Source organism: Prionailurus viverrinus, chromosome B2, assembly GCF_022837055.1.
Source record: "Prionailurus viverrinus isolate Anna chromosome B2, UM_Priviv_1.0, whole genome shotgun sequence".
Classification (NCBI taxonomy): domain Eukaryota; kingdom Metazoa; phylum Chordata; class Mammalia; order Carnivora; family Felidae; genus Prionailurus; species Prionailurus viverrinus.
The window spans coordinates 115,803,479-115,816,937 of NC_062565.1; the positions used below are offsets into that span (position 1 = coordinate 115,803,479).

At 37.4% G+C, this 13,459-nt stretch overlaps 1 protein-coding gene across 2 annotated transcripts in view; it reads right to left on the reverse strand.

Annotated features, from left to right (window-relative positions):
- Positions 1-7,857: 7,857 nt before the first annotated feature.
- The window catches only part of PTPRK (protein tyrosine phosphatase receptor type K), a 556,609-nt gene continuing 551,007 nt past the window's right edge, over positions 7,858-13,459 (reverse strand). For both annotated transcript variants that reach the window (XM_047859222.1, XM_047859220.1), the window contains exons 29-30: positions 12,801-12,936; positions 7,858-9,349 (exon numbers count right to left, since the gene is read on the reverse strand). In XM_047859222.1, coding sequence (XP_047715178.1) covers positions 9,296-9,349; positions 12,801-12,936 — 190 coding nt within the window. In that variant the 3' untranslated portion in view covers positions 7,858-9,295. The remainder of the gene's footprint in view (positions 9,350-12,800; positions 12,937-13,459) is intronic.

The window sequence follows — 13,459 nt, forward strand, 5'->3', positions numbered from 1 at the left end:
GTGTTGCTGTCCAGTTCTCCCAGCACCATTTGTGAAAGAGGCTGTCTTTTTTCCATTGGATGTTCTTTCCTGCTTTGTCAAAGATGAGTTGGCCATACATTTGTGGGTCTAGTTCTGGGGTTTCTATTCTATTCCATTGGTCTATGTGTCTGTTTTTGTGCCAATACCATGCTGTCTTGATGATGACAGCTTTGTAGTAGAGGCTAAAGTCTGGGATTGTGATGCCTCCTGCTTTGGTCTTCTTCTTCAAAATTCCTTTGGCTATTCGGGGCCTTTTGTGGCTCCATATGAATTTTAGGATTGCTTGTTCTAGTTTCGAGAAGAATGCTGGTGCAATTTTGATTGGGATTGCATTGAATGTGTAGATAGCTTTGGGTAGTATTGACATTTTGACAATATTTATTCTTCCAATCCATGAGCAGGGAATGTCTTTCCATTTCTTTAAATCTTCTTCCACTACCTTCATAAGCTTTCTATAGTTTTCAGCATACAGATCTTTTACATCTTTGGTTAGATTTATTCCTAGGTATTTTATGCTTCTTGGTGCAATTGTGAATGGGATCAGTTTCTTTATTTGTCTTTCTGTTGCTTCATTATTAGTGTATAAGAATGCAACTGATTTCTGTACATTAATTTTGTGTCCTGCGACTTTGCTGAATTCATGTATCAGTTCTAGGAGACTTTTGGTGGAGTCTATCGGGTTTTCCATGTATAATATCATGTCATCTGCAAAAAGTGAAAGCTTGACTTCATCTTTGCCAATTTTGATGCCTTTCATTTCCTTTTGTTTTGTTGCTGATGCTAGAACTTCCAACATTATGTTAAACAACGGTGGTGAGAGTGGACATCCCTTTTGTGTTCCTGATCTCAGGGGGAAATCTCTCAGTTTTTTCCCATTGAGCATCCTCAATTAGCTGTGGGCTTTTCATGAATGGCTTTTATGATGTTTAAGTATGTTCCTTCTATCCCGACTGTTTTTAAGGTTTTTATTAAGAAAGAATCCTGAATTTTGTCAAGTGCTTTTTCTGCATCGATTGACAGGATCATATGGTTCTTATCTTTTCTTTTATTAATGTGATGCAACACATTGATTGATTTGCAAATGTTGAACCAGCCCTGCAGCCCAGGAATGAATCCCACTTGACCATGGTGAATAATTCTTTTATAAGCTGTTGAATTCGATTTGCTAGTATCTTATTGAGAATTTTTGCATCCATATTCATCAGGGATATTGGCCTGTAGTTCTCTTTTTTGCTGGGTCTCTTTCTGGTTTGGGAACCAAAGTAATGCTGGCTTCATAGAATGAGTTTGGAAGTTTTCCTTCCCTTTCTATTTTTTGGAACAGCTTGAGAAGGATAGGTATTATCTCTGCTTTAAATGCCTGGTAGAATTCCCCAGGGAAGCCATCTGGTCCTGGACTTTTATTTATTGGGAGGTTTTTGTTAACTGATTCATTTCTTCGCAGGTTATGGATCTGTTCAAGTTTTCTATTTCTTCCTGTTTGAGTTTTGGAAGTGTGTGGGTGCTTAGGAATTTGTCCATTTCTTCCAGGTTGTCCAGTTTGTTGGCATATAATTTTTTCATAGTATTCTCTGATAATTGCTTGTATTTCTGAGGAATTGGTTGTAATAATTCCATTTTCATTCATGATTTTATCTATTTGGGTCATCTCCCTTTTCTTTTTGAGAAGCCTGGCTACAGGTTTATCAATTTTGTTTATTTTTTCAAAAAAACAACTCTTGGTTTCACTGATCTGCTCTACAGGTTTTTTATATTCTATATTGTTTATTTCTGCTCTGATCTTTATTATTTCTCTTCTTCTGCTGGGCTTGGGGTATCTTTGCTGCTCTGCTTCTGTTACCTTTAGGTGTGCTGCTAGATTTGGTATTTGGGATTTTTCTTGTTTCTCAAGATAGGCCTGGATTGCAATGTATTTTCCTCTCAGGACTGCCTTCGCTGCATCCCAAAGCGTTTGGATTGTTGTATTTTCATCTTCATTTGTTCCCATATATTTTAAAATTTCTTCTCTAATTGCTTGGTTGACCCATTCATTCTTTAGTAGGGTGTTCTTTAACCTCCATGCTTTTGGAGGTTTTCCAGACTTTTTCCTGTGGTTAATTTCAAGAGGGACATGGCGCTTGCCAGCGCCTTTGTTCCCCTGCCAAGCTGAGCTCTGTCTTCTGGGGCTCAACAACTCTGTCTCCCAGTGTCCTTTCACCCTCCTGCTCTCTGAGCAGAGCTGTTGACTTTTAACATTCCAGATGTTAAGTCCCGCTGGCTGTTAGAACTCACGGAGTCTGGCTCTTCTGCCTTTTCAAGGGGATCTGCCCTGCCTGGCAGGCTGCCCCTCCAGCACCCCAGCTCCCTCCCGCCAGTCAGTGTAGCGTGCACTGCCTTTCCGTCCTTCCTCCCCTCTTCTGTGGGCCTCTTGTCTATGCTTGGCTCTGGAGAGTCCATTATGCTAGTCTTTTGGTGGTTTTCTGGGTTATTTAGGCAGATGTGGAATCTAAGGGATCAGCAGCACGAGGTGAGCCCAGCGGCCTCCTATGCAACCATCTTCCCCTGCCATTTTCTTAATCCAATATGACAATTTATTTTTTTATTGGCATACTTAGACCATTTAAGGTAATTATTCATATATATATATTAGCACTTATGTTATTCAATTACTTGTTTTGTTGATTTTATCTGGTTCTCATTCCAATTTCTTTTTCCTTAATTTTCTGTTATGTTAACATGTTTTAGGATTCCATCTTGATTCATTTATGGTGTTTTGAGCATGTATCTTATTTATTTATTTATTTATTCTTGAGACAGAGAGAGAGAGGGAGAAAGAGAGAGAGAGAATGAGCATGAGTGGGGGAAGGGCAGAGCGAGAGAGGGATACAGAATCTGAAGCAGGCTCCAGGCTCTGAGCTGTCAGCACAGAGCCTGATGTGGGGCTCGAACTCACAAGCTGTCAGATCATGACCTGAGCTGAAGTCACTTGCTTAACTGATTGAGCCACCTAGGCACCCTGTGCATATATCTTGATACAATATTCTCAGTGGTTCTTCTAAGTATTATAATATACATATGTGACTTATAACTAGTGGTATCATAACTTCATCATTTTGAGTAAAGCATGGAAACCTTATTTCTATTTAGTTCCCTTTTGCTTCCCCACTTGGAAGTATTGTTTTCTTAAATATCATATGGTGTTGTAATTTTTGTTTCAATCATCAAATATGATTTATAAAGCAAATATATAAGGAAAAGGACATTCTATTGCATCCGTAAGTTTGTTCTTTTCATGATTCTTTCTTCCTTTCTGATGCTTGACAATTCCATCATTTTTGCTTCTTTGAAGAACTTGCTTTAAACATTCTTTAAAGGTAGGTCTAACAAAAAAGATATCAGAGTCCAATGGCCTGGAAAATCTTAAATATTTACTATCCAAACCTTTACTGATAGACACATGACTCTCTCGTTTTAATTTCTTAAACTTAACAATGAGGGCATTGGATTTGATAATCTTAATTATCCCTCTAATGTCTTTCATTTCATGAGGAAGATCAATCCTGATTTCCCATGTGAAGTTATTTTTTTTCCCTCAATGACCACATGTGAGTCCAGAGAATACAGAAGTTGACATTGGAAAGTAAGTAACTAAGGAATACTTCTTCACTTTATCATGCTAAGAACTAACATGAAGGTGAAAAGAAATCAATTTCAGTCTGCTGACTGTGCTTCAGCTAATTAGATTTATGGAACCAGAGTTTAGGTTCCCACAGTGGGCTGGCATGAGCCCATACTGTTTGGCACCTGTCATGGAATTCAGCATGTACCATCACAATCTGGAAGTGTGGTGCTTCTGCAGATGCTTTTCTGCACTTGTGAATAAAATGGTTCAGGCCATCCCATGGATCATAGAACAAGCACTTCCCCTTGAGAACTTGAGTTCTCAATACTATTATTTCCAGAATTTTTTTTCTACTCATAATTTTGGGTGTTACTTATTAAGTGAAATGTGTGAATTACCTTCTAAAATACACTTTTCGAATTTAGTCCAGATAAGAGGGAGCAGAAAGAGACATAAACCTTGTTTTTTTTCTTTTGTCTTAGGAGGCAAGATTTATATATATGAATAAAAATATATATGTTAAAATATACATATATATATATATGTATGCATATATATAGCCAGCGTGGAGCTCACTCATGACCCTGAGATCAAGACCTGAACTGAGCTCAAGAGTCAGGATGCTTAGCCAATTGAGCCAGCCAGGTGTCCCATCTATACATATTTTTAAAACTGAAAAATATATGAGAAGATAAGGCAAATTGGAAAAGAAGAATATGAAAAAATAGTCATGATAGGTGTTTTAAGATAGCAAAAGCTCATGTGTCTTTAAGAACATTTTTAGAAGGTCAAACAACAGTTATTCTACAATGGAAGTCACAAGCTGAAAGCCGGTGGCTCTTATAGATATCAGATGCATCCTTCTGACAGATTTTGTTTTGCACAGGGTTGGGACAGAGGTTTATTTTGTTTGTTTTTGACTTTGGTTGCCAACATTCAACAATTTTTAAGAGTCTATGTAAAAATTTCCACACTCTTTCAAGAAATGAGACACTGTAGGGCCTGTATTCCCATGCAGCAAACACATCAGAGAGGTGAGTGCCATCTCTTTGGGCATCACATGTGCTTTCAAGTCCAAGTGGGAGTCCACACTGTTCCCTCTGGTCCTTGTGCCAAAACAGCAGTTCTCACTAATCATTAATCTTGCTATTGTCTTTTTAAATAGAACTGAAGATGGCAGAGTATCTAGTATCTATTGTTCAATCAAAATTGGGAAAATGCAAGGTGGACCAGGTGGGATGTTGTGTTTTAATAAAAATGGGAGACACACTTTTGTAGAGATGAGAAGTAGTCCTATTAGAAAATGCACAAACTAAGGGTGTCTATGATAGTAATACAGCTTGAATGGCCATTCTCAAACACCTGTCCTGCTTTCCGGACAGTGTCTATAGGCACCGCAGGCATTTGAGTCGACCTCTCTTCTTTCTCAACAAATAACAGGATACCATAGAGAGCTTATTTTTTTCTGCTTTTCCAGTTCGATTTTGTCTCAGACAAAGCAAATAGTGGGAATGCATGGCCTTCGCTTGCCCGCATATTTTAGCATCAATTTAGGAAAAGATTTGGTTATGCAATTTAAATATTCTTGTTCTTCATATTCTATATCTACTTGCATCTAAGTACTGAGAGGTTTTATTTATTTATTTATTTTCGCCTCAATGCTACCTTGAGTAGCATTCAACACTCTGACTGAATCAAGACTAATAAGACTTATAAGAGTATATTGAAATGAACCCAACTACCCAACAGAATTAGTGCCCAATACTCTGTGTTAGACTTCAGGTATTGTAGATTTTCTACAATTGACAAATGCATCGTGAGAGATGGTATCTGTCAGAAATTCTCTCTCCCATCCTGTCCCCAAGCAGGCCTTAACATTAAAAAAAAAAGGGGGCTTTCTGATATTCAGTAGGGACTTTACACTGGCTTTAATGGTTTAGAAACCCCTTTTACTGGTTTCTTACAGGATTTGATAACAACAGTATCTCTCTAGTGTTTCTTTTCTTCCACGTTAGCATTTCAATTCACTTTGGAGGTGGCTGAAGTTCAGAAGGGTTATATATCTACCACCATTGATTTTTGGACAATTTATATTCCGGAAGCCACTTCTAGCTTACTTAAAGTAGGTCCCAAGACAGAGCTTTCCCTTTTAGTTTCTGAGAGATAATATTCGAATACTCTGCAGACCACTTGAATAGACTAGAGTTATGAACAAATTCAGATAATATTGCTCCCATTCCAAGCCCCCTACACTGAGGAGAAACTTTATGAAATAATATGTAAGTAGAAATTATTACAGGAGGCATAGCCAACTGTCTTCTATCTTAACTTAGGAAAGTGTTGAGTAAAATAGCAGATTGCCCTTACACTGAGTAAAGGCGTTTACTAAAACACTGAAATGAATCCAGGAAGGCTGCGGAGTCTCTGCCTATGGAAATATTTTACCAATATCCTACATATTGCACTGGGGCATGGGGCAGAATATTGATTCTTTGCTATTTTGTTACGAAAAAGGATGGCTTGCTGAAGTGCACAGAAATTAACAACGTAGAATTGTCACTCTCCCATAAAGTGAGGCAAATCTCAAAAGCGTTCTCCCAAAGCTAACAGATGATCTCATATTTCTAGGTGCACTACAGTCATTTCCCTCCTGAATTCTAATATTTACTGTTGTTTAGTACATTCTTTAGATGCTAGGAACCATTTCCTACCAACAGAGCAGATTTGAGAGGTAGCAGCTGTTGATGCCTGACTTCTACGCTTGTTACATGAGTACCTGGAACCTAAAAGAGTCTCGAGAAGGTGAATAGTGAATGAGCACATAAGCACATCAGTGTAGAGGTAAACGTGTCTCTTCTCCCTTCTTGTCCAGGTAAAAAGATCTTCTTTCTTGTGTCTCAGTGTCAGATCCTTTGGTTGCAATGCAGCAGCACACTCATGTGAAAACTTTCTCCAAAGACTAAATATTAGAAAAAGGCTAGGCAGCTCAGACCAGAAACCTACCACTGACTTCTAAGAGTACTTTGTTAAAACTCATAAATTCCCAGCTGTTTGTGTGCCTCTGATCCACACGCTTCTGGCATTTCCCTAGTGATAATATCTAAGAAGGGGATCTATAAACTTCGACTTCATGACAGCCATTCAAGGAATAACTGATAGAAAGGTCGGAGGCCTTTCACTGTGGAAAGCATGACCCCTTTTAAAAGCCCTGCCAGGACATTTCCTGCCCAGAGAGACATAGGTGACTGAACGCGGCCATCCAAGCACAGGGAGTGCCATGGGGTATTAAGTAGGACTTTTCGAATGAGTTTTGAGAAAAACATATTTACATCCCCCCATTGCGAATGAACTGGCTTCTGTGGTGCCCAAAGCAAGCGTGACACTATTTCTGCTAGAGAGAAAGAGGACTCCTTTCGTTCTTTGCTTAAATTTTGGAGGCCAGATGGACCTCTGAGCTTTGCGAACAGTGGTATTTATGGTAATTTTGGTGGAGTGTGGACACAATCACGTGAGCAGAAATTAAAGCAGGGTCATGCAGCAAAGCAGAATCCTCTATAGGATTAACATCCTGAACATTACCAGGCAAAGAAATCTTGGATGAGCTTGTGGATTTTTTGTTGAATGCACCCATGTTTAAATGTAAATTAGTCTTTCTAGGAAAAGATAAAGTCTCTTTATCTAAATTCTTACTAATGAAAGTCACAAATGTTCTAATAATGTACACAGCAAATAGAAGTTTGAAGATACCCATAATGAGACTTTATTAGAAAATCAATTAATGAGGAACAATAAGAACGAAGCCCCAAATTTTCTTTGTCATGTCACTGGGGAAGCAGTGTGTTTAGTGGAAGAGAATGAACTGGTAAATCAGACTCAGGTTTGAATCTGTTGACAAATCATTTACTTTCTCATTATCTTCAGTTACAACATCCATAAAACAGGGATACTTATTTGTCAAGTTTGCTATAAGGAAGAAGTATGAAAATGTCTATCACATAAAAAGATAGTGACATACATATATAGAAATTAAAAAAAAAGTATGTCAATCTTCTGGCCTTTATCCCTTCCACTCATCTGGACTGGCTGACATTCAATTAAAAAAGAAAGATATTAGTGCTTGGACATTCGTTTTACTTTTAATAGAATTTTAGTGGTCTACTAGTATCAGTGAGAAGAGACAATTTTGGGGGGAGTGAAGACATGAAGATTAAGAGAAAATGATGTGCAAACAATTGTTGTAATTATAAAAACTTTATTTCACTCTTACTTTAGTTAAATCTTGATAAGCACCATGTCATGTACTGGCAATCTAGAAGGAGGATACTGGAATGCTTCAGTCAATAACAAACTGCAAGCTGATGGTGTGAAGTTACAGCTACATGGAGCATATGAACAAGACCACATTTGGAAAGGTTCACTTGCAAATCCCATGGCCATGCACAAACAGGAATCTGGCATTGATTTGTTCACACTCTCTATGGTCCGAATCCAAAGCTTGTGCATGTAAACATCAAAAGAAACACTTTATAGTGTTGATGGTTTCCAGTTTGCTAAAACGTGACTCTGAAAGCATAAATGTTGCCATTTTGTTTTCTTGACCAGTGCTTGGTCACAGGCTGAGAAAAATCAATTCCTTTAAAATTTAAACGATGCTTAAAGGCTGTGTTCAACATTGCACAAGTGATCAGCAAGGCCTTTGAATGTGTGCAATTCTCATGTATGATCACCAAACCATTATTTACCTAATGAAATTGTGGAAAATTATACATTTTCAGCAAAATGTTTTAATTTGGTCCTATATTAAAAGACCCAATTGCCAAGGTGTTTTACATAAATTTAATTCACAAGCATGTACACAAGAGAATCACTATAAAGAACATTGCTTCCTGGTTTATGAATAAAAAGTTTATCCTCTACTTACACTAAAACATACAAAAAATAATCTACAAAAATCGTTTACAATTGATTTTAGTGAAAGAAAAAGTTTTCTTCAGAAAAAAAAAATGATTGTGTGGTGGTAGTATTTGAGCCATCAAAAAAGGAATGTAAGTAACCAATAAATATAATGTGCTTTCTCCGTATAGACATATTTACACTTGAGTCTTTGGCTTATGTTTTTTCTAAAAAGAACTTTAAATGATCTAGCTATCATTGCACATTAAAAGAAAATAAGCCAGTTATATATATTTATATATTTATATAGAGATCTGCTACACTTGAAACATATAAAAAACGAACTTTACTATGAATTCGCACAGCTTTTCTTACTTCTTCCTTAAAGATTTAACATCTTTTATCTAAAAAAGGGAGAAAAAAATGCCACATAGAAAGTATTAATTCATGCAACACATGGTGGCTGCTCTACCAAAACCAGGGGAGAAAAAGCTGCGTATTCACTGTACAAACACTGAGAAGTTCTCATTTGAATCTGGTTCTTATTAAATATAATTTATGCGGCACGAAATGTCGAAGCTTTCATACGGTAATAGAAACTAGTTGAGTCCTTTTTATTAAGATACACAACTTCATAAGAAAAATACTTTTACTTCTTGAATGTAAAAGCCTCCCACCCCCCACATTAAAATCTTTCTGCACAGGTGTAACAGGTACAACAGCTGCTGGCTCAACAGATGAACAGGTTTCTGCGTGGCTGTGCTCCGAAGTCTCACCCGACTAAGAAGATTCCAGGTACTCCAGGGCTACATCATAGCAGAAACGGTACTGCTCCTGAAACAGGTGAAAACAAAAGAGTTGAGAAAAGGTGAGAAAAAGGAGACTAACGGTGAACCACAGCCGCCAAACGAACACCAAGCCACCACGTTAGATTATTCGAGAATTACCAATTATTTTTTCGATACAGAAGTTTAATCTCTGGGCATGTATATGTTACATTTGAGTCTAAAGATCGGCGTTTAAGGAAAGGAACTTAAGGAAAGATATATTGTGTTTGCCTTATATTTTTTATCAAATTAAAAAAATCTCCAGTATTTTTTATCTAATTATAATAGTAAAACCTGATCATTACAGAAAAAATTCCCAGTATAGAAAAACCCAAGGAATCAGAAAGAGTTTCATAACTCTATTACCAGAAACAATTCTTGGTAAAATACCGCCTTAGTTTTGCTTTAGTCCTTTTTTATGCATGGTTGAAATAATAATTCTTTTAGAATAAATACCATTGCATACATATATTCAAGAGCATAAGTTTATATTTTATCTGCCTTTAACACTGTTATGTCTTTTTCTTATGTTATTTAACATTTCTTTTCACACTACATAAATGTATGGTATACGGATTTGACTATTAGATTGCTTTTACTTTTTCTCTATTACAAATAAATGATACAGTGAACAAGTGCAAATATTCTTCTCCAAACTTCAGATATCTGTCCTTAGCAGGAGAAAAATAGGTCATTTTATTTCATTATTATTATTTTTTTAAATGTTTATTTATTTTGAGAGAGAGAGAGAGTACAATCAGGGGAGGGACAGAGAGAAACCCAAACAAGCTCCATGCTGCCAGCACAGAAACTGATGTGGGGCTGGGACCCATGAACCATGAGGTCATGACCTGAGCCAAAACCAAGAGTTGGACACTTAACCTACTGAGCCACCCAGGAGCCCCTCACACAGCTTTTCATTCATCAGAATATTAAAGTAAATTTTTCAAAAATGGTTAGTAGCTCTTACACCTTTTCGAGTTTACTTATATTTGAAAATTTCTGTTTCCTCTCTTTAAATATTGAAGACAATTTGGTTGACCAAATTTGAGTTAAAACTGTCTTTCCTGACAGATACCATATGTTTTCACTCTTATGTGGATCCTGTGAAACTTAACAGAAGACCATGGGGCAGGGGAAGGAAAAAAAAAGTTAGGGAGGGAGCCAAACCATAAGAGACTCTTAAAAACTGAGAATAAACTGAGGGTTGATGGGGAGTGGGAGGGATGGGAGGGTGGGTGATGGGCATTGAGGAGGGCACCTGTTGGGAGGAGCACTGGGTGTTGTATGGAAACCAATTGGTCAATAAAGTATTAATTTCATATTAAAAAAAACCTGTCTTTCCTTTACATCCACCTAAGCACTGCTCCATTATCAAGAACTTGGAAAACATCAGACCGTATTACAAGTTATGACTTCTATTATGTACCTCATTAAAAATTTTTCAACTCATTCCAAGTGGGTAAAATCCAGGCTGTAATGCAGAACAACCTAAAATGCATCGTATTTCTAAAGAACTTCCCGGTGTCTCCACAATAAAGTAGGGTAGTAAAATCTTTCTGAAAGAGATCTTTATCAACCCTACCCTTAATTATCAAGTAGGTGTGATTAAATTAGGCTACCACTGTGGCAAGTGCATCTGAAGAGTCACACAGTGCTTGAAAACAGTTATGTCTCTTTAAACTGTCACCAGCTTTTGTTTATGCTCCAAATTTTCTTACCAAACTTGTCAGTTCAATTCAACAGCACACTGAACTCATCATTAACGCTGATTAAACACAAATCAGAAGGTAGGTGTTCAGTCAGGATTAATGGGACATGAATATAAAGGTAAATAGGAACTTCTTGGAAGGTTCTAGAATAGTTGAGTTTAACCACAGATTCCCCTCCCCCCAACTTACGGCAGGAAATTAGAGTTAAATTTGGAGGTAACGTTTGAATTCTGACACTGAAGCGACCCCACTGATGAATTTAAAAAGACTTGATCTGAGAGACAGAGGCAGAGTTTACATTAAGAAATCTTCAGACAGCGAAGAGTTTAAAGACATAACCATTATATTTTAAGAAGACCTGACAAGTTCTACTTCAAAAATCCTTCAAGTCTATCCCCTTTTCTCCATCTCCATTGCCAATACTCCAGTCAAAACCGACATCATCTTGTCCAGACAACAGGCAGAGCCCAAGGGATGAGCTAGAATTGGGGAGGTTTGAGGGGACTTGTAGAAGGGGAAAAAAGTCTGTTCTCACTTTTAAAAGTGAAACGGTATAAATGTAACTTCAGATTTTGTCTCAGGAAGCAACGCACTTTTTGTGTGAACAATCCATGAGCAGGAAGTGGTGAGAATACTTTAAAGGCTTATTGAATTGCTCATTTTAGTTATCTGATCATCTTGATAAATGTAGGGCAAGCAACAATTTGCCTTGGTTTTTCTGGTTTACCTTTGTTTGAGCATAAACTACACAGCTGCTCCTGACCTTATCCCACTTTGCACATGTGTGTAACCCACAGACATCGCTCTTTAGAAGTAAAATGTGCTCGAGGAGTTTAATTTTTCTTTCTTACTCTTCATACACCTTCACACAGATGAACTCCCACATACACATTCCTATCGGCTCTTACTTTGTGAGCCGTGGTCTGATTTTATGAGCCCTGGCAAATTCAGGTGGCATCATCTGAACTGCACACTATAACTGGTAGAAGCTGAAAACTGTCAGTGATGATAGTTTAAAATTTATACTTTGACCAGAAATGAAGAATTAAAGCTAAGGACTAAAATAAATTTCATATGTTGTTTAAGGGCATTAGGTGTCTAAAGTACTGATTTAATCCATGTGTATATCCCTTGGATTAATGTTTTGCCAGTTAATTCAAGATGCTGTAAGAAATAAAAATAAGCAGGGCACCTGGGTGGCTCAGTCAGTTAAGCGTCCAAGTCTTGATTTTGGCTCAGGTCATGACCTCCCGGCTTGTGAGTTTGAGCTCTGCATGGGGCTCTGAACTGGCAGTATGGAGTCTGCTTGGGATTCTCTCTCTCCCTCCCTCTCTGCCCCTCCCTTACTTATGCTGTCTCTGTCTCTCTCAAAATAAATAAATAAACTTAAAAAAAAAGAAATAAAAATAAGCAAGAATGAAGTCTAGAGAGTAGAATTTATTCTTACTATAGAACCATTTACTGAAGTTTATTACAGCAAATATTTATTGCCTAACACAGAGAGAAAAAAAATCTACACCTTTCCCAAATTAAGTGAAAATAGTTTTCATCATTAAGTTTCTGTGATATGTGATTACATTTATGTGGGTAGAGAGAGATGCTCAGCAATTCATCAGTTAGATAGGAAAAGTCCCCACAAAGACTCATTTATACATCTGATTTCCCTTGGGAGTGTGAAGTCAACCCAATGAGTAGGTATATGATGTCTAATCTCTGCTCCCTTCTATGTCTAAGATTTTGACTCACCGGGGCTTCCACCATGTTTGGCTTGCTGTTCCTCAGTGTCTTGACTGCATGGAACACGTCGACGACATTTTGCCGCTTCACCATTTCAACAACAATGCCTATGGCACAGAACATACCGCTTCGCCCACCACCATTTCTGGAAGCAAAGAAAGCAAGGGCATGTAGGTAGCAGCTTTTAGTCACCACAGGCCACATGATCTTATACGTTTTGTTAATAAAAACATGACCTTAATTTTTTTCCATTTTGTATTAATTTTGCTTCATTTATATGTGTGTATGCCTAGAGGACAGAGAGCAAGGATGCGCGAGCATGACATTTGCTCTGTGGCTCATGTGTCAGAAGATGCTTCAGGCATCGACCACTGCAACTTCAATACCTTGAAATTTTGGTACATTTGTAAAGTGTGGACATCAGAAAAGTGGTTCCAAGTAGTGTTCAAAAGAGTTTAAATAATATAATAGCTATATGATAATCAGTGTTTAAAAAATACGAAAATGAAAACTGGTAGTTAATTATGGAATCATAAGACAGGAAGATTATTTTAAAACAACATCTATGGAGATCCATAGAGATGAGTTGAGTACTCTAACATTTATTTTTTTCTAACATTTATTCATCTTTTGAGAGACAGAAAGAGACAGAGCGTGAATGGGGAAGT